Source organism: Oncorhynchus masou, chromosome 10 (assembly GCF_036934945.1).
Source record: "Oncorhynchus masou masou isolate Uvic2021 chromosome 10, UVic_Omas_1.1, whole genome shotgun sequence".
NCBI lineage: Eukaryota > Metazoa > Chordata > Actinopteri > Salmoniformes > Salmonidae > Oncorhynchus > Oncorhynchus masou.
In genome coordinates, this window is record NC_088221.1 from 27,195,528 (window position 1) to 27,217,891 (window position 22,364).

Consider the following 22,364-nt stretch of genomic DNA (forward strand, 5'->3'; position numbering starts at 1 on the left):
GTCGCAAATGGGTCTTCCAAATGAACAATGACTCCAAGCATACATCCAAAGTTGTGGCAAAATGGCTTAAGGACAACAAAGTCAAGGTATTGGAGTGGCCATCACAAAGCTCTGATCTCAATCCTGTAGACCAGGAATGTACAATCCCTCCATCAGTGCTCAGACTGTCCTCAATAGGCTGGACTGAGGGCGTGTAGGCCTGTTGTAAGGCAGGTCCTCGCCAGACATAACCGGCAATATCTCCTATGGGCACAAACCCACCGTCGCTGGACCAGACAGGACTGGCAAAAAGTGCTCTTCACTGACGAGTCGTGGTTTTGTCTCACCAGGGGTGATGGTCGGATTCGCGTTTATCGTTGAAGGAATGAATATTACACCGAGGCCTGTACTCTGGAGTGGGATCAATTTGAAGGTGGAGGGTCCGTCATGGTCTGGGGTGGTGTGTCACAGCATCATTAGACTGAGCTTGTTGTCATTGCAGGCAGTCTCAACGCTGTGCGTTACAGGGAAGACATCCTCCTCCCTCATGTGGTACCCTTTCTGCAGGCTCATCCTGACATGACCCTCCAGCATGACAATTCCACCAGACAAACTGCTCGTTCTGTGCGTGATTTCCTGCAAAACAGGAATGTCAGTGTTCTGCTTTGGCCAGCAAAGAAACCGGATCTCAATTCCATTGAGCACGTCTGGGACCTGTTGGATCGGAGGGTGAGGGTGAGGGCAATTCCCCCCCAGAAATGTCCAGGAACTTGCAGGTGTCTTGGTGGAAGAGTGGGGTAACATCTCACAGCAAGAACTGGCAAATCTGGTGCAGTCCATGAGGAGGAGATGCACTGCAGTACTTAATTCAGCTGGTGGCCACACCAAATACTGACTTACTTTTGACCCCCCTTTGTTCAGGGACACATTTTTCAATTTCTGTTCATCACATGTCTGTGGAACTTGTTCAGTTTATGTCTCAATTGTTGAATCTTGCTATGTTCATACAAATATTTACACGTTAGGTTTGCTGAAAATAAACGCAATTGACAGTGAGAGGACGTCTGAGTTTATTTACATACTGTGGGTTAACATAGGTTACTCCCATGAGCACTTGGCGTGAAATTTGACCTCTCTCTCAGAGCAAGTTCACCAGACTCAGAGATGAAGATATAACGGGAACCAGATTCTGACCTGGGAGTGGAATTCTCACCCATACCAGCTGTTCGAGTGGATTTCTAAGTGTGTGTTTGTGTGTCACAGAGAAATTGATGCTGGTGACAGACAGACACGGGGGAAAGGAGGAGGGGGGGTGGTGGTGAGAGAAAGATGGGGCAAGACTTGCCCTGACACAAGACAGGTGGCACACTGAGACACTGAACACTTCCTCCCAATCTCTGATCCAGTCACATACATTCTTAATGACTAGGCTTATCCTCCCATATGACCCCATTGCCAAAGCAATAACTTTACAGTGTACACATTGGGTTAACTGCCCTGAGCAATGTACGCATCTACCCTGTATCTGCCCTCTATGCACGCATATCTGCCCTCTATGCACGCATATCTGCCCTCTATGCCCTGATCTACCCTCTATGCACGCATATCTGCCCTGATCTACCCTCAAATGTACGCATCCACCCTCAAATGTACGCATCCACCCTCAAATGTACGCATCCACCCTCAAATGTACGCATATCTACCCTCAAATGTACGCATATCTACCCTCAAATGTACGCATATCTACCCTCAAATGTACGCATATCTACCCTCAAATGTACGCATATCTACCCTCAAATGTACGCATCTACCCTCAAATGTACGCATATCTACCCTCATCTACCCTTTATGTATGCATATCTACCCTCATCTACCCTGTATGTATGCATCTACCCTGTATGTATGCATCTACCCTCATCTACCCTGTATGTATGCATCTACCCTCATCTACCCTGTATGTACGCACCTACCCTGTATGTACGCATCTACCCTCATCTACCCTGGTCCTGGGAGATCCACAGGGTGTGCAGGCTTCTGTTCAACAATACAGTCTTCTAATCAAAACATTGATTAGTTGAATAAGATGTGTTGGTGCTTGGCTAGAACAAAAACATCCACACCATGTAGCTTTCAAACACCAGGGTTGGAGACCACTGTATCATATGTAGACATCCTAACAGCTAGTGATTATGCCCCATGTTGGCCCAGTTTAAAAGTGGTACACTATACAGAGAAAAGGGTGCCATTTGGGACACAGGCTTGGTGTATTGTATTGTAACATGGACTCACCGGTGAGGTTGGTGCGGGCGCTGTAGGAGCCGAGGTACTGTCCGTCTGTGTTGGGGGTGTAACACTCAAACAGCCCCTGGTCTCTGGCCTGGACCTTGGTGATGTGGAGCAGGGCTGAGTCCCTGGTCAGCCTCTCTACCCAGATCTCCTTGCTGTTGACCCTCTGGGAGTACACCGCGTACGCATAGTTGGACTGGGCCGTGCTCACGATGCGGATCTCGCGGTCGGGCACTGAGGTCAGGTACATGGACCACTCAAAGTCCTGCTCCACGCCCTCCTTGTAGCCGGTCACGTTGCACCAGATGGTCACGTGACTGCCCTCCGTCCGTACCAGCGGTCCGCTCTGAACAGTCACTACCCTCTGTGCCACGCTCACACCTGCTGGGCGAGAGAGGTAGGGAGGAGGAGGGGGGAGAGAGAGAGAAAAGGGGAAAGAGGGAGAGACGCAAAGAACATTGGTTACAAAACTGCTGTTAAAACATTTAGCATCCTGGGAGCTTTAGCTCCAGCACTCTCCCAAGAGGAACCGAGTCAACATGACATGTCCACTCAGTGTCCTGAAGAAACAGCCCTGTAGTGTCACACACACACACACACACTACAGAAAGAGAGACCGTGGGGAATTATGAAATATGAGGTCAGTGTCAGGCTGTTAAAATACTGTGACCAGGAGCCATGAAACTGAGAGGTCATGTGCATCACACACACATGGGACAGGGGTCATGCAAGGTTGTTATTTTAGTTCTTGGTGGAGGATATTCATGTCAATTGAAACACCTGTGGTCAGTTTCAGCTGAGGGAGATCACAGTACACACAGACATTTGAAAGAAGAGCAGACAATACACAGCAGCACAGGCAAAAGCATGCAGGCACACACCAATCCCAAACAGAAGGGGACTAGACACTGCTTCCGGTCTACATGACCAACTGCAGAACACAGCTGTGTGTGTCTTTCACAGAGAGGCTGTGTCTGTAGGCACAACAAAGTACGTTAATATTTCAACAGATTTAAACTTCCAACATCCTCTCTTCCTCGTTGATCACTCTCTCGCAGTAACTTTCTCTCCCACCCATTTTTCATTCACTGTTGACTGACTGTGTGTGACAAAATCAAATCAAATTTTATTTGTACCCCTGTATACAGCCTCGTTATTGTTATTTTATTGTGTTACTTTTTATTATTTGTCACATGCGCCGAATACAGCAGGTGTAGGTAGACCTTACAGCGAAATGCTTACTTACAAGCCCTGAACCAACAATGCAGTTGAAGAAATAGTTAAGAAAATCTTTATTAAATAAAACACAATAAAATAACAATTGAGGCTATATACGGTGGGTACCGGTACCGAGTCAATGTGCAGGGGGTACAGGTTTGTCGAGGTCATTTGGACATGTAGGTAGGGCTAAAGTGACTATGTATAGATAATAAACAGCGAGAAGCAGCAGTGTAAAAACAAAGGGTGGGGGGGGGGTCAATGTAAATAGTCAGGGTGGCCATTTGATTAATTGTTCAGCAGTCTTATGGCTTGGGTGTAGAAGCTGAAACTCTTGAAACTCTAGGGGCGCTATATCATTTTTGGATAAAAAAGACGTGCCCGTTTTAAGCGCAATATTTTGTCACAAAAAGATGCTCGACTATGCATATAATTGGTAGCTTTGGAAAGAAAACACTGACGTTTCCAGAACTGCAAAGATATTTTCTGTGTGTGCCCTAGAACGTGAGCTACAGGCAAAACCAAGATGAGACGGCATCCAGGAAATGAGCAGGATTTTTGAGGCTCTGTTTTCCATTGTCTCCTTATATGGCTGTGAATGCGAGAGGAGTAAGTCTGCCCTTTCTGTCGTTTCCCCAAGGTGTCTGCAGCATTGTGACGTATTTGTAGGCATATCATTGGAAGATTGACCATAAGAGACCACATTTACCAGGTGTCCGCCCGGTGTCCTGCGCCGAAATTGGTGCGCAAAAGTCAGCTGCAAGTATTTTTCCACAGAATTCAGAGAAGAATGCAGGCTTCCACGAACGACATATCAATGAAGAGATATGTGAAAAAACACCTTGAGGATTGATTCCAAACAACGTTTGCCATGTTTCGGTCGATATTATGGAGTTAATTCGGAAAAAGTTCGACGTTGTAGGTGACTGAATTTTCGGTTCGTTTCGGTAGCCAAATGTGATGTACAAAACGGAGCGATTTCTCCTACACACAGACGCTTTCAGGAAAAACTGCGCATTTGCTATGTAACTGAGAGTCTCATTGAAAACATCCGAAGCTCTTCAAAGGTAAATGATTTTATTTATTTGGTTATCTGGTTTTTGTGAAAATGTTGCGTGCTAAATGCTACTCAAAATGCTAAGCTAGCTTAGCATACTCTTACACAAATTAGTGAATTGCTATGGTTCAAAAGCATATTTTGAAAATCTGAGATGACAGTGTTGTTAAGAAAAGGCTAAGCTTGAGAGTAGGCGCATTATTTTCATTTTATTTGCGATTTTCAGAAATCGTTAACGTTGCGTTATGCTAATGAGCCTGAGGCTTTAGTCACGATCCCGGATCCGGGATGGGGAGTTTCAAGAGTTAAGAAGCCTTTTAGCGCTCCGATACCGCTTGCCGTGCGGTAGCAGAGAGAACAGTCTATGACTTGGGTGACTGGAGTCTTTAACCATTTTTTAGGCCTTCCTCTGACACTGCCTAGTATATAGGTCCTGGATGACAGGAAGCTTGGCCCAAGTGATGTACTGGGCCGTACGCACTACACTCTGTAGTGCCTTACGGTCGGATGGCAAGCAGTTGCCATACCAGGCTGTGATGCTCTCGATGGTGCAGCTGTAGAACTTTGAGGATCTGGGGACCGATGCCAAATATTTTCAGTCTCCTGAGGGGCAAAACGTGTTGTCGTTCCCACGTCAGGACTTTATTGGCATGTTCGGACCATGATAGTTTGTTGGTGATGTGGACACGAAGGAACTTGAAACTCTCAACCCGCTTCACTTATAGCCCTGTCAATGTTAATGGGGGCCTGTTTGGCCCACCTTGTCCTGTAGTCCACGATCAGCTCCTTTTGTCTTGCTCACATTGAGGGAGAGTTTGTTGTCCTGGCACACACTGAAGGGTCTCTGACCTCCTCCGTATAAGCTGTCTCATAGCTGTCAGTGATCAGGTGTGTGTGTGTGTGTGTGTCTGCGCATGCGTGCAGAAAATAATAAAAGAATATCTAGTTGTATATCTAGTTGAAAAATTAACAAATGCATCCAGACTGTGCTCAGCGAGTCGACAAAACGAGAGAAAACGCTGTGTGTGTGCGTGCTATAGTGTGAGAGTAAGATTGTGTTTTTCCTCATATTCCGATCCTTCTTGGTTTTGTTTTGTGGTCCTTTGTCTTTTTTCCATTTTGAGGCACATTTTGCTCATGAGCTCATAAAAGCGTTACAAATCTCTGATTTGTTATTGGCTGCCTCAGTTGAAAGGGATTTCAATTAAATAAGAACAGCGTTTGAGAACAAAAAAAATATAAAAATGAATCACTCCGAGGCTTCACTTCTCCAATGGACCACAATAAGATAGAACTGGCCATGAACGCACAGGCAGGACAGTTAAACACACTAAAACGTCTCAGGGGGATAAAGAGAAGAGAGAGGCCTCCAGGAAAATAGCAATCTTGCCAAAATACTGATGTTTTTATCTGCACTAAATGTGTGATATTTAATGTGTGAAATACCTCACTGGTTTGATATTGGGAGGTTGTTCTTGTCATCGTCCTATATTTATCAGGTCCCTTCCTCACTCTTTCTGTCCTCTCTCGTCCACTCTCTTTCTGTCCTCTCTCGTCCACTCTCTTTCTGTCCTCTCTCGTCCACTCTCTTTCTGTCCTCTCTCGTCCACTCTCTTTCTGTCCTCTCTCTTTCTGTCCTCTCTCGTCCTCTCTCTTTCTGTCCTCTCTCGTCCTCTCTCTTTCTGTCCTCTCTCGTCCACTCTCTTTCTGTCCTCTCTCGTCCACTCTCTTTCTGTCCTCTCTCGTCCACTCTCTTTCTGTCCTCTTGTTCACTCTCTGTGGTTCTGTTGTATTGTCAGTAAGAGAAGATATTAACATAATACCAGACCATTAGTAACCTGGGCGCCATTCAGTCTGACCACATAGAGCTCAGAGTCATGTTGCTGTATTCCCTGATGCTCATGTTACTGCTGCCCTGGTCCAGTATTACTGCCAACAATACATTACTCACCACATGATTAGGCTGCTACTGCTCATATTGTATGAGCACTGAAATCATTATTCACCTCCCCCACCTCACTCTCAGTTTTTCTGTCAGGCTCTCTCTCCTCCCCTCTCTCTCTCTCATCACACTCTCCCTCTCCTCATACACCCAGCCTCTCCCTCTCTACACTTTCTCGCTCCCGCCAGTCTCTCTCCCGCTTCCCTTCCTCTCTCTCTCGGAGTAAATTCCTGTCTCTCCTCTGTGCCTCGCGGTTCTCTGCATCTTTTCAGGCAGGATTTAAGAGGCTCTGTGAGACTTCAAAGCAACACAGCACTCTGCAGGCTGTTTTGAGAGGCTGACAACTACATATCAACCCCTCCAGACCTCTAACTGATCACTCTATCCCTACAAACTAATCCCTCTGTACCCTCCATCTGGCTGCCTCTTCACCTCTGTACCCTCCATCTGGCTGCCTCTTCACCTCTGTACCCTCCATCTGGCTGCCTCTTCACCTCTGTACCCTCCATCTGGCTGCCTCTTCACCTCTGTACCCTCCATCTGGCTGCCTCTTCACCTCTGTACCCTCCATCTGGTTGCACTGTCTTTAACACTCGCTGCCCCTGGTACTGGTAGCGTTCATTTACAAGCCCTTTATAGCCCGTTCTCTACCACCAACAGCCCACTGTCGGTCTCTCACTGACACCGTCGCCACCTGCAGAGGCAGGCAGTCAACGTCACGCGGGTCATAGAGGAATGGACTTGGAAGCTTTTGGCATAAACAACAACTTATGCACACACACACACAAAAGAGGAAGCTGTAAAGAGGATTATGCTAAGTGGAAGGGGGGGGGGGAAACACTAATCCAATCATTTGTGGCTGGAAAACAGCATCATCTCACAGCACTGTACTGTTAGCACTCACACCGCCAGCTTACTCCAACCCTCACAGGATAATTACACACACCTGCTAAGGTGGGAGTTACACACAAACACACAGTACAGCTTATCATATTTGAAGCCATCCATCTTTTGTCATCCTGCTGGCATCAGTGGAGACATAAGACAGTCCTGTTACCTCTCCCTCCCTCCCTCCCTCCCCCCTTCATTCCTCATTATACCCAGGATGCTAAGGGCTGAGCGCTGCACATGCCAACGCTGCCTGGCTGGTCCAATGCCCAGGTGGATCTATTTACACACACAGCTGGCTCCTCCATATGGGCCATACTACAGAGTAGAGGACAATCCCAGTCCTGTCTCAACTCCTCCACCAAACACACTACTTTGAAGGGTAAGAAGTGTGGAGGTAAGGCAACTAAAGGCACTGAAAAGGGGATAGATTATGAATATAGCTTAAATAAATAAATGGACTCAGTCCTACGGATGGGAATAGAATATCTTTATTAGTATTCGATTGAGTGAGTGTTCATTTTTTTGAGAAAGACAATTGCAGACGTACACAGAGTATACCAAACATTTGGAACAGCCTGAATTTGTCTTGGTATGGACTCTACAAGGTGTCGATAGCATGTTGATTACAATACTTCCCACAGTTGTGACAAGTTGGCTGGATGTCTTTTGGGTGGTGGAACATTCTTGATACACATGGGAAACTGTTGAGTGTGGAAAAACTCAGCAACGTTGCAGTTCTTGATGCAAACCAGTGCTACATGACGGAGGCACACTGAAACACATTGAGTATACTTCACTGTGTGTGTTTTCCCGTTCCCGTTAAATCTCTCCCTAAGGAATCCCTTAACATCATGCCCCTTTGTGTTTTCCCGTTCCCGTTAAATCTCTCCCTAAGGAATCCCTTAACATCATGCCCCTTTGTGTTTTCCCGTTCTAGACTCGGGTTAAATCTCTCCCTAAGGAATCCCTTAACATCATGCCCCTTTGTGTTTTCCCGTTCCCGTTAAATCTCTCCCTAAGGAATCCCTTAACATCATGCCCCTTTGTGTTTTCCCGTTCCCGTTAAATCTCTCCCTAAGAAATCCCTTAACATCATGCCTCTGTGTTTTCCCGTTCCCGTTAAATCTCTCCCTAAGAAATCCCTTAACATCATGCCTCTGTGTTTTCCCGTTCCCGTTAAATCTCTCCCTAAGGAATCCCTTAACATCATGCCCCTTTGTGTTTTCCCGTTCTAGACTCAGGTTAAATCTCTCCCTAAGGAATCCCTTAACATCATGCCCCTTTGTGTTTTCCCGTTCTAGACTCAGGTTAAATCTCTCCCTAAGGAGTCCCTTAACATCATGTCCCTTTATTATCACCCATTTCGACAGACAGACAGACAATTCACATTTTCATTTGAAAGAAATGGACCCTGTTAGCCATCAATTCATTTCAGAGGACTGCAGATGTAAGGCCTATTTCTCTACATATTACATTAATATGGGCCTGGATTCATATTAATGCTGCTCTTACATTACATCTATTTTATTATAGATTGGATGGGATCCTTTCACCAGTGTTATTCTGTGAGAAGCTGTAATGTAGTAGAGGTCGACCGATTATGATTTTTCAACGCCGATACCGATTATTGGAGGACCAAAAATAAGCAGATACCGATTAAAATCGGCCGATTTTTAAAATGTATTTGTAATAATGACAATTGCAACAACACTGAATGAACACTTATTTTAACTTAATATAATACATCAATAAAAATCAATTTAGCCTCAAATAAATAATGAAACATGTTCAATTTGGTTTAAATAATGCAAAAACCAAGTGTTGGAAAAGAAAGTAAAAGTGCAATATGTGCCATGTAAAAAAGCTAATGTTTAAGTTCCTTGCTCAGAACATGAGAACTGGTGGTTCCTTTTAACATGAGTCTTCAATATTCCCAGGTAAGTTTTAGGTTGTACTTATTATAGGAATTATAGGACTATTTCTCTCTATACGATTTGTACTTCATATACCTTTGACTATTTGGATGTTATTATAGGCACTTTAGTATTGCCAGTGTAACAGTATAGCTTCCGTCCCTCTCCTCGCTCCTACCTGGGCTCGAACCAGGAACACAACGACAACAGCCACCCTCGAAGCAGCGTTACCCATCGCTCCACAAAAGCCGCAGTCCTTGCAGAGCAAGGGGAACAACCACTCCAAGTCTCAGAGCGAGTGACGTCACCGATTGAAACTCTATTAGCGCGCACCCCGCTAACTAGCTAGCCATTTCAAATTGGTTACACCAGCCTAATCTCGGGAGTTGATAGGCTTGAAGTCATAAACAGTGCAATGCTTGAAGCATTGCGAAGAGCTGCTGTCAAATGCACGAAAGTGCTGTTTGAATGAATGATTACGAGCCTGCTGGTGCCTACCATCACTATGTCAGACTGATCTATCAAATCATAGACTTAATTATAACATAATAACACACAGAAATATGAGCCTTAGGTCATTAGTATGGTAGAATCCGGAAACTATCATCTCGAAAACAAAACGTTTATTCTTTCAGTGAAATACGGAACCATTCTGTATTCTAAATATTCCTGTTACATTGCACAACCTTCAATGTTATGTCATAATTACGTAAAATTCTGGCAAATTAGTTCACAACGAGCCAGGCGGCCCAAACAGTTGCATATACCCTGACTCTGCGTGCAGTGAAACGCAAGAGAAGTGACACAATTTCACCTGGTTGATATTGCCTGCTAGCCTGAATTTCTTTCCGCTAAATATGCAGGTTTAAAAATATATACTTCTATGTATTGATTTTAAGAAAGGCATTGAGTTTTATGGTTAGGTACATTCGTGCAACGATTGTGCTTTTTTCGCAAATTGTTCTCTTTTGTTAAATCATCTCCCGTTTGGCGAAGTTGGCTGTCTTTGTTAGGAAGAAAAAGTCTTCACACAGATCGCAACGAGCTTGGCGGCCCAAACTGCTGCATATACCCTGACTCTGTTGCAAGAGAAGTGACACTATTTCCCTAGTTAAAAGAAATTCATGTTAGCAGGCAATATTAACTCATACGCAGGTTTAAAAATCTATACTTGTGTATTGATTTTAAGAAAGGCATTGATCTTTATGGTTAGGTACATTGGAGCAACGACAGTCCTTTTTCGCGAATGTGCACCGCATCGATTATATGCAACGCAGGACACGCTAGATAAACTAGTAATATCATCACCCATTAACTAGTGATTATGATTGATTGATTGTTTTTATAAGATAACTTTAATGCTAGCTAGCAACTGACCTTGGCTTCTTACTGCATTCGCGTAACAGGCAGGATCCTCGTTGAGTGCAATGTAAAGCAGGTGGTTAGAGCGTTGGACTAGTTAACCGTAAGGTTGCAAGATTGAATGGCCGAGCTGACAAGGTAAAAGCCTGTCGTTCTGCCCCTGAACAAGGCAGTTAACCCACCGTTCCTAGGCAGTCATTGAAAATAAGAATGTGTTCATAACTGACTTGCCTAGTTAAATAAAGGTTTAAAAAAAAATAAAAAATACCGATTTGCGATTGTTATGAAAACTTGAAATCGAATTAATCGGCCATTCCGATTAATCAGTCGACCTCTATAATGTAGACAGACCTCTCTCTCAGAGCCAGTATAACAGACAGACAGCCCTCTCTCTCAGAGCTACTATAACAGACAGACACACACTACATACAGTATGAGTCAGAGTAAGGGAGAGATCTCATCTTTAGCCTTTATAGGACTCTGAATTGAACTGGTACTGTGTGGCTCAGTTGGCAGAGCATGGCGCTCGCTATGACAGGGCTGTGGGTTGGATTCCCACAGGGGACCAATATGAAATTGTATGCGCTCAGTACTCGAAGTCACTGTAGACGCTACCGTCCCACCTGCCCATTAGAAGTTAAATGCATCCATGCATTTTTTTTTTCATACCACTTTAACCCTCTCAAAATCCTATCCAAATTGACATCTCTTTTCAAAGATTTGGAAGAGAGACAGGCTTTAGTTATGGCAACACTGTACATGGGCATTCTGTGGGTTTATGAGGTCAAACAATCACAATGCAACAGACTCCATCTCTGCCCTCAGCCTTCCTCGGCCCAGTCAGTCGACAGTCAGTCAGTCAGTCAGTCAGTAGACAGACAGACAGACAGACAGACAGTCAGTCGACAGACAGACACAGTCGACAGACAGACAGACAGACAGTCGACAGACAGACAGTCAGTCGACAGACAGACAGTCAGTCGACAGACAGACAGTCAGTCGACAGACAGACAGTCAGTCGACAGACAGACAGACAGTCGACAGACAGACAGTCAGTCGACAGACAGACAGTCAGTCGACAGACAGACAGTCAGTCGACAGACAGACAGACAGACAGTCGACAGACAGACAGACAGTCGACAGACAGTCAGACAGTAGACAGACAGACAGTAGACAGACAGACAGACAGTAGACAGACAGACAGACAGTAGACAGACAGACAGACAGTAGACAGACAGTCAGTCAGTAGACAGACAGACAGTCAGTAGACAGACAGACAGTCAGTAGACAGACAGACAGTCAGTAGACAGACAGACAGACAGTCAGTAGACAGACAGACAGACAGTCAGTAGACAGACAGACAGACAGACAGTCAGTAGACAGACAGACAGACAGAGTCAGTAGACAGACAGTCAGTCAGTAGACAGACAGACAGACAGACAGACAGACAGTCAGTCAGTCAGTAGACAGACAGACAGACAGACAGACAGTCAGTCAGTAGACAGAGTCAGTCGACAGACAGTCAGTCGACAGACAGACAGAGTCAGTCGACAGACAGACAGTCAGTCAGTAGAGAGACAGACAGACAGACGGTCAGTCAGTAGAGAGACAGACAGACGGTCAGTCAGTAGACAGACAGACAGACGGTCAGTCAGTAGACAGACAGACGGTCAGTCAGTAGACAGACAGACAGACGGTCAGTCAGTCAGTCAGTAGACAGACAGACAGACAGTCAGTCAGTAGACAGACAGTCAGTAGACAGACAGACAGACAGACAGTCAGTAGACAGACAGACAGACAGACAGTCAGTAGACAGACAGACAGACAGTCAGTAGACAGACAGACAGACAGTCAGTAGACAGACAGACAGACAGTCAGTCAGTAGACAGACAGTCAGTCAGTAGACAGACAGACAGACAGTCAGTCAGTAGACAGACAGACAGACAGTCAGTCAGTAGACAGACAGACAGACAGTCAGTAGACAGACAGACAGACAGTCAGTCAGTAGACAGACAGACAGACAGTCAGTAGACAGACAGACAGACAGTCAGTCAGTAGACAGACAGACAGTCAGTCAGTCGACAGACAGACAGACAGTCAGTCAGTCGACAGACAGACAGACAGTCAGTCAGTCGACAGACAGACAGACAGTCAGTCAGTAGACAGACAGACAGACAGACAGTCAGTAGACAGACAGACAGACAGACAGAGTCAGTCAGTAGACAGACAGACAGAGTCAGTCAGTAGACAGACAGACAGACAGACAGACAGACAGTCAGTAGACAGACAGACAGACAGACAGTCAGTAGACAGACAGACAGTCAGTCAGTAGACAGACAGACAGTCAGTCAGTAGACAGACAGACAGTCAGTCAGTAGACAGACAGACAGACAGACAGTCAGTCAGTCAGTCAGTAGACAGACAGTCAGTCAGTAGACAGACAGTCAGTCAGTAGACAGTTTGGGGCTGAGAGGGTGTTTTTACAGGCAGCTTCAAAGCACTCAAGGCACACAGCAGAGTAGTCCAGCAGCACAGCCTCTGTGTAATTTACCCACCATCACACACCAGTTAAAAGACTGGCCAGCAGAGCACTGTGATGACTGACCACCAGCCCTTACCACTGACTAATAGAGAGGGAGGAGGGGAAAGAGGGAACAGACAGGAGATAGAGCGAGAGGAGGAGAGAGAGGGGAAATGAGAAAGAAAGAGCGAAGGGAGAAAAAATATAAAGGCAGAAAGAGAAATGGCTGGAAAGAGACTGAGGGGGAAAAAGGCATGTGTGTTTCAACTCAGTAATTTCTGTCCCTTAAGCAATCCTCAGTCCTTCCCTCCCCCTGCTTCTCTCAGGTCAAAATTAGCCCTGCAGCCACCAACAAGACCGGGCTGAGAGAGAGATAGACCAGACCATCATGTCTGGTATTACCTCATCTCAACTCAACATGGGGGCGCAGAGAGGGAAGGGGGGGCAGACGGGTATAGAGAGAGGGGGAGAAAGGCTCAGAAGGTGAGTTTTGTTAAGCAGTTGTGTAGTGGCTAAGGTCCAACCTCTGAGCAAGAACAGAGACCGCAGCCTGAGTGTACAAAGAACATCAAGCACTGCTCAGTCAGTCAGTCATACACTTGCAGAGGCAGAGCTGGCTCATTCTTACACTTTGGGGAGTCTCCTCTCATGTTATTGCAGTGTCATGTAAGGTCCTGGTCTCTTCATGTCAACTAGCTCTAATTCATGGCCCTCCTGGGTCACCATACACATGACCCCATATGTGTGCCCGCCCATCACAGCTGCTCAGACCAGGCCGAGAACACCAGGGGGAACCTCTCTGAGTGTGTCTCTACCCATCCCAACCCATAATTCATTCATGAGGTTGATGGTGGGGAAGGCTAAAGTCGCCCAGCTCCTCTCTCGCCTCTGTCCATAATGGACATGGTTAAAAATTTAGTGTTTGTGACCAACTCACTCATCCATATAATAAAGCTACTGTAGCACACAGACAGTGTCTCACACACAGAGACCGTACTCTGCCCCCTGTCCTGTCCCATCTGAAGTGTCCCCCTCTGCCCCCTTCCCACAGTCCATTAACTCCATATAGCCACCTGCTTCCCTGTGCAAAAGCCCTCTCTGCTCCCCAGGGCCCTAAACCCTATCAGACCAGCCAACAACATGACAAAGAGATGGACATAGAACTATCCCCATACATTCACAAACACAGAACATCAACAAAAACAGTTTAAGCTTTTACAAACACATTTCCTTTAAATGAGACACACACATCTGCAATCCAGGAGCGCGCACAGTCATCACACGTGTACGTACAAACTCCAGACAGCTGCCGAAGTCAATGTAACACTAGAAATCCCACTTTCATTCTTCTAGAATTATCCCAACCCACACGTGAATAGCTCTGGATGACAGCTTGCTCTCCATCGCTACCTTTTTGTGTATAAACCCACAGATTGGAAAGGAAACTAATTAACTAATAATTAGACTCTTCAAACAGACTTCTCTACCATTGTCAGTTAGTTTGGCATTCATGGTGCGAGTGAAGCAAAGCCACACACACGTACAAGCTCGTACACAAAGACAGTCTCTCACACACAGTTTCTCTCAGTCTCTCTCACCAACACACACAGTGTTTCCCTCTTGAGCTACAGGGATTTGATTCGAGAATCAGATCAGATGCCTCCAACGTCCCTGTGGGATATCTTAGCTCAGACCCATGCTGACTGTATCCTATTCACCTTTTGTTTTCAATCTAAAAAACAGCCATGGGGGTGTGCATTGTTGTGTGTGTCACAGAGTCTGTGGATGTGCTGTGTAGCAGGGGAGCTGTCTCCATAGTAACCCTGCATGTCATGCGCATCCCACTGAGGCTGTGTTTGGGTAGAGAATCCAGCGAGGATTCTGGGTATGTAAACCCAAGTATTGTGGGTGGATCTGGAGGAGTGGAATCTGGGCTACCCTGTTATCGAACAGAGCTCTGAGTAGAAGTTGCACCGAGGCACATTTCTAATATCAGCTGACCCCCTATAAATCCTAATCATCAGGCAAAACTGATTTTGGACCAGTGTCAAGGGGACAACCTCATCCTACTCACCCTTCTAAACCAAGGAGAGGAGAAGGGGAGGCAGGTGGCCTAGTGGTTAGAGCTTTGGACTTGTAACCGAAAGGTCGCAAAATTTAATCCCTGCGCTGACAAGGTAAAAGTTTGTCGTTCTGCCCCTGAACAAGGCAGTTAACCCACCGTTCCTAGGCTATCATTGAAAATAATAATTTGTTCTTAACTGACTTGCCTAGTTAAATAAAGGTAAAGATAAATAAATAAAAATGTAAAAGGGAGGTATTCAAAGTGGATGGTAGTTTATGGTGGTATTAAAAGTGAAGAGGGGTTGGGTTGTCAAGGAATTAAACCCCCCAAACCCAACAGACCAGTTAAACTGCCTTTTATCTTATCTGAAAGAAGGTTCCTCAGACATAAAGACACAAAAACACAGACAAAAAATGTGCACTAAATGATTTAGGCCTGCAATCACAACTGTAAAATCATCAACAGCTGTCGGAACTCTGGTGATCAGCTCTGAGGTCAAAGAGATCATGACCTCCAACAGGATGTGCTGCTATACAGCGTTCACGACAACAGAAAGAAACAATGCAGATACTACAGAGTTACTCCATACAGACACAAACCAGATGCTGTAGACAGGCACCGGATTTATTTAAGCAGGAAGGAGATTAAAATTAACCAGGCCATTTTCCCATTTATCTTTAATGTCCAGAGACTGTATCCTAAATGTCCAGAGAATGTATCCTAAACTATGTTGAGAGAGCAGCACCAAGTTTTTACTGAGTGTAACAGTAAGTCGCAGTGCTTTAGTAAAATTGACTTAAAACACTCCAGTGTGAGAGGAGTGTGTGTTGAGGCAGTAGTTAGCAGCAGTGACAGTTAGGTGGGAATGTCCCCACCTTTGTGTTAACTCAGCATTACAGGGTCCACTCTAGCCCCGAGGGCAACTGTGAAACTGAGTCCTGCTCTGGCTGCGTGCGCACACTGTTCTCCAAAGACTTACCATCAAAGGAAACAAATTACCCAAGTACTTACGAAGGCAGGACTGGGTGTGATGTCCAGACTCATTTTATCTTTCTGGTCTACTGATCCTTCACCAATCAAAAAGTTGTGCTCTCTCTCAGCCCGACGCAGACAACAACCTATCAATGACTTGTACCTCTGAATATTCATGAGGAGTTGAAAGAGAAGCAGGTGGGGTACAGTAAGTGAATGGAGTTTGTAGTGGTCTTGCTGTTGTCAGTTAAACAAGCCAGATAGAGGGAAACAATGTGATGAAGTATCATGATGTTATGGGTACACTACACACACACACACACACTTTCAGAACACACAAAACACACACACTTTCAGAACACACAAACAAACACACACACAGAAAAGCCTCCAGATTTACTTTGGATAAAAGTAGAGACTACAAAATGGTATGTGATACAATGCAGTTGAGGAACAATGGGAAAATAATTCTGCTTTGAAAGTTGATAAACTTGTAACCTCTCTTTTGAAAAAAATGGCCCTTGAATGTTTTGGTACACCTACTGGAGAGCTCTTCTTATCTACACCTATCCAGCATAGTTAACACCCTCATAAGCCTTAGCCCCACCCACACATAAAGGATTCACATGTGAGGCCATGTGCTAAACAGAGTTAGTAAGTTAGTGTAGTAAACAACCTAAGATTTGTAAACTAAAAGTGGTTTAAGTAGTAGCCTTCAATAAGGAAAATCTCCAGATTAAAAAAACAAACACTTTATCGACACATATATCCTAATCAAAGTTTGTCACATGCACAGGATACATAAGATGTAAATGCTACAGTGAAATTTTTACTTGCATTTTTGCACAGTAGCAATATCAAAAATAGAATGATTCCAGATTAATATTTATAATTATTAGATGATTCTTACCCACACCTGGCTAACTTGATGGGTCATGTAATCATCTGGTGAAGTGGAGTCATTTGTTTAGACATGTAGCTAGCAAGCTAAACAATTAACCTAATGGTGCTTTCAAAACAACTGGGAACTTGGAATAATACAAGGTCAAATCATGATATCAGTGATCAGGTCATAAAGTTGGGGCTCTAGAAAGAGGCCCGCGCTCCCGAGTTGGAATTCCGAGTTGAATGACCGTTCGAAATGAGTTCCCAGTTGTCGTGTTTGCACTGAAGTCCTCATTGTCGGATTCATTTTCAGAGTCAGAGAGAGTCCGCATGGCAGGACTGTCTTCCAGAAAGTAGAGAGGAGGAGCAACACTTGTGCAGTTCTTCATTATACATTTTTTTAAGCCTACATACTAAGCAGCTCATGTTATAGACAGAAGCATGCTACATGGCAGACCAATCCGAACTCCTGTCTCGGCATGTCCAGCCCATCCATTATGTCAGCCAATCCTGACATAGTGGGAAGGTTCCTGCCATTTCTCCGTGGCTAAACCAACTAGGTTTGTAAGTTAACGATTTTACTCATATTTACAGATGGCATACACGTTTATTAATAAGGCACATGAAAGTTCACATGTTCCAGATGGCATTTCTGCCAAAAAAAAAGCATTTTGATTTTTTTTAAAGAATCAAGTCTACATTTAAATTCCTCTCCTGTGAAATAGAGACGTGTGACACATCTAGTTTCCTGAAATGAGTCAAATATTAGCAAAATAACATAAAAGCAAAGTCAAAGACCTTTACAAAACGGGAATATCCTAAAAACAAGCATACACACAGGAGAAACACGCTTCCCAGCCAAGCCCCTGTAGAATGCACACAGATGTACAGCCAGGGACAGGGTGAGCGATTGCATTATGAGCACTGTCTAGACATGCTTGCTCTGTATGTATACATAGGCACTCGCACATAGATACACACAAACCCAGGTCATCTGCTGGCCAAACAGCTGGAAGACATGTTAAAAGCCTAAAGCGTGTCATATACCACCAATAATTTAGTTTTAGCATCAGAGTAACATCCACAAAGACACGACAGATCCACTCAAACTCACAGCAATGTTTAAAAAATGCTGACTCTTCCTTGACCAAGAGGTGAAATTCCTCTCATTCTAAAAGTGTGTGTGGGTGTGTGTTTGTGACACACAGCTGTCATTCTGTGGGGAGCATTGGATAGTCAGAAGGAAACACCATTTAGACTGGCCTTCCATTAACAATATTGACAAAGTTGAGTGAATTCAATGCCAGTAAAATTAATAACTGACAGCAATTAGGATACTGCACTAGCAGGGACGAGTCAGCTAGACTTACATTTGCATGTTAGACTGCTTCATAACTATTGGTTTCCATGAGACTCAACTGGTGTATTTAAACTACACAGAGAAACTGGCCTGAGATCAGTGCATACAGAGGCTTTGGCAGCAAACGGGCATAGAGAGCCTATACTAACTATTCTGCAGTCAGTTGAGTCAGTATAGACAACTGAAGCATCTCTCCATTACTGTTTAACCAGCCAGCCTCCTGCTAAACAACACATTACACTTTGTATTAGTTATTAGTTATATAAACCAGAACGGTTCAGGGATTCAGAGCTCTCTCTCTCTCTGCCACAACTACAGGGTAATACACGCAACATATATACATTACCACCATGTGTAAAAGCTTTCTGTAAAGTAGAAAATTAGACAGTCAACATATTGTACTCTGTTTTTCTGTTGTCCATCTCTATAGGAAAACCAAAGCATTTCTATGATGTATTGTATTTCATTCTACACCTTCATTTCACCTTGGGAAATGTAAAATTATTCAAATGTATCAATATCTCCTACATGAAGTTGACCAGCTGAAAGGGTAAGTGAACTAACTAGATGACTGTTAATCTAACCCAATGGCAGGGATCCATCTCTCCACAGCAATAACATGCCTCCCATCCAGGAACAGAGCAGCCATCTGGTGTGTGTACTGTGTAGGCTATGCTATATGTGTCAGTGAAAGTGTGTGTACTGTGTAGGCTATGCTATATGTGTCAGTGAAAGTGTGTGTACTGTGTAGGCTATGCTATATGTGTCAGTGAAAGTGTGTGTAATGTGCATGAGAGAGAGAATAGCTGAGTGTCCCAGGGTGCTATATAAAGTGAAAAATGTAAGGTGTCTGTGTGTATTGACTACAGGCACTAATACGGGGATGTGGTCACTGTTATCCAACTCATCCAGGGAAAGAGGAGCTTGAGTCTGCGGGGTTAATCTGATATTTACATCCAAATATCACATGAACCTAGTTCTCCCCCCTCCACACACACTATGATAGAAAAACAAGAACTTGTTCACAGCTATAATAGAACTGTGAAACACAAACAGATAAACACGCAGACACAGCTGTCCAAAGGTAAGTGAGTAGTGAGCAATGGATTTATATACATCATCGGTAGTGACTAAGACAATGCCCCCTCCCTAGACCAGTGACTCCTACTGAGGTGGCATTGGCAAACACACACTCTCACACCTACACACTTGGATTTGTCATCCAGGTGTGTCGTCATGCAGATGTCTTGGCATGCAGGTGTGCTATGACTCAGGTGTCGAACAGTTCTTCTGAATTAAACTTGCACATTGATCTTTTTTTGAAAGTGCGTGGTAACACTTGAATAACATTCGGGGTTCTTATTTGTTCTCTCGTGTAATTAAAGAGAGAAAAAATAGAAAGATGACTATGTGTCCAATCTAAGTAATAGGTACAGGCGTGACTTACCAAGCAGCGCACACGCAGTTAGGAGCGTGCGGATGCCCATTGTCTTCTGTCCTTCTCTCCCCTCAGACACCGTTCCTATAATCCGTTTGGCGAGGCAAAACTTGGGTCTGTTTTGAGCCAGAAATTTTGGGATCTATGGCAGACCACCTGTGCGGACGACGGACGGGTAGGTCTGGTGCCCACCGGGATCAAACCTGATGGGTTGACTTGAGACTGAGATCCGCTATAGCGAAGTCGCCTGCTGCCTGTGGGATACCCTCACCTATCTCCCGTATCCTGCTCTGAAATGCGGGGCTTGGTAGACTCGGGTGTCGTTTCTCTGTATCACCTTCGTCAATGACGATATGCACCCATAAAAGACGCTTACCCTGACCCCTCTTCCTTTCCTACGCATCGGACAGAGAGACTGCGGCGGCCCTTCGCTGTAGAATGACAAACCACCTCAGCAGGGAAAGTCCAGCGTGTGTGGATGTCTTGCTTTGTTAGTGCGCTATTTAGAATTTTGACCAACATCAAGATTTTTTCGGATCAATATGTAAAATAAATACGTAAAGTCCTTCTGCTGAGAATGTACATAAAATACTTAATTTCAGTGGGCGTCCTCTTCCTCCGGGGAGATAGCGCTATCCAAACGCACGCGTTCAGTAAAATCAATCTCCTTTCACTGCTTCGCTACAACAACAAAAAAAAACAATCTGAGTCGATGGGCGGGCGCTCTAGCGGCAGAACATAATATAATATTAACGTGCCATAGGATGGACTTCCGAGCGTATTCGTCAATGGACCGAAACCACCGCAAATTAACCACAGTAGCCTATTTTTTTATTTGAATTGTTTATAAAAGTATCCGAAACGTCTTTTATCGGTGATCAGATAATTGAGTGTTGTTCATAGCCTACACAAAGCGTTGTTCGGGCACAAATATATTGATAAACCCACACCGCGAGAATAACCTCACATTTCAGATGTGTTTCTGATCAATAATTTAGTCAAAAGGTTCAGTTGCTGTTCTTCCACGGCTTCGAGTCAAGTCCTTCTTCTGCAAATTCAGTTTAAAATCAATATTTTTTTTACTATTCCCTAGGTGTATTCCTTGTATGTCATTTCCTGGTTGGAAGAAATTCCCTTTGAGCGCTGTAATCTCGTATTCCCTGTCATTTGAAAGACGAACTAGCATGCCACACAATCCCTCCCCCAAGCAGAAACCACGCCCCATGGGCGACTTTCTACAATTCACCCAGTAAGGACTGACATCGACCCACTCCAATTGGCCAAAAGGCGTGACTAAACGATTATTTTTACAATTTCAAAATGTATTCACATGCAGTAAATCGGATAGCGCATACACTTGGTATGGTCATGGGATATTACATGCCCTTTTTATTGAATGAAATGTTAGGTCTTGAATTTTATGATACCAATAATAATAGTCTTGAGATTTATTTAACAGCATGTGTTTTTGCTTTTCAATTTCTCTCTCCAAAATATACAGGGCCATAGATTAATCCTATGAACTGAGAATAAACACAAAGCCTTAGGATTCCTATAAGCAGTTTACAACATATATGGGATTCAGCACTTCAGCTAGAGCTAACTTGAAATCAAGAGGGCTGCCCAAATATTTTGGTTTGGCATGGTATACCTGAGCACTGTTTGGCAGTGTTTACACTATAAATAAACCATGATGAAAATACAGCTGAATATCCCTATTGAAAACACTCCAATATATCAGCCTAACCCTAGGACTTGTCTTAAAAATAAGTTGTGGTGTAGATGTAAACGATAGACAGCTTTGAGTAGTAAACTGTGTTTTTAAAGGAGAAAAACAAAGGATTTAGTGGATGGCTGTCAACCATAACAATTCAGTCACAGATTAGATAGTGATGTGATGGAATGTAGGCTACTCCTGCCATAGGGCCAAGTCCTTATAATGTCTTCCACCCAATATATCCAAACCTCTACAGTGGAGTGAAATATAATGAAGTGCTGTGTGGTGGAAACCTAATTGCAATATTTCCTGGGGTGTCTTTTCTTTTTGAGTGAATTGTTGTTACCACCCATGAGAGTATTTGTTAGTGACACAGACATGGTTGTTGAATTATTCCCTTTAAAAAGGCTGTGGCGTTCAACAATTGAGTTGCTAGGCAAATGTTATCGAACTATGAAAATATACAACATACATTGTGATTCCTTCAGAAAGTATTCACACCCCTTGACATTTTCCACATTTTGTTGTGTTACAGCCTGAATTTAAAATGGATTAAATTGACATTTTTGGATGCTAGCATACACACGATACCCCATAACGTCAAATTTGAATTATGTTTTTAGAAAGTTTTACAAATGAAATACATTTGAAAAGCTGAAACGTCTTGAGTCAATACGTATTCAAACCCTTTAATATGTCAAGCCTACAGTGCATTTGGAAAGTATTCAGACCCCTTCCCTTTTACCACATTTTGTTTT

General features: G+C 44.1%; 1 protein-coding gene across 2 annotated transcripts in view; it reads right to left on the minus strand.

Moving 5' to 3' along the window:
- The window catches only part of LOC135547441 (immunoglobulin superfamily member 3-like), a 95,508-nt gene extending 74,466 nt beyond the window's left edge, over positions 1–21,042 (minus strand). The window contains exons 1-2 of one of the 2 annotated variants that reach the window (XM_064976469.1): positions 19,899–21,042; positions 2,269–2,646 (exon numbers count right to left, since the gene is read on the minus strand). In XM_064976469.1, the coding sequence (XP_064832541.1) occupies positions 2,269–2,646; positions 19,899–19,938 (418 nt within the window). In that variant the 5' untranslated portion in view covers positions 19,939–21,042. Of the gene's footprint in view, positions 1–2,268; positions 2,650–19,898 lie in introns of both variants that reach the window. The other variant, XM_064976468.1, reaches the window with a different exon arrangement.
- Positions 21,043–22,364: the final 1,322 nt, after the last annotated feature.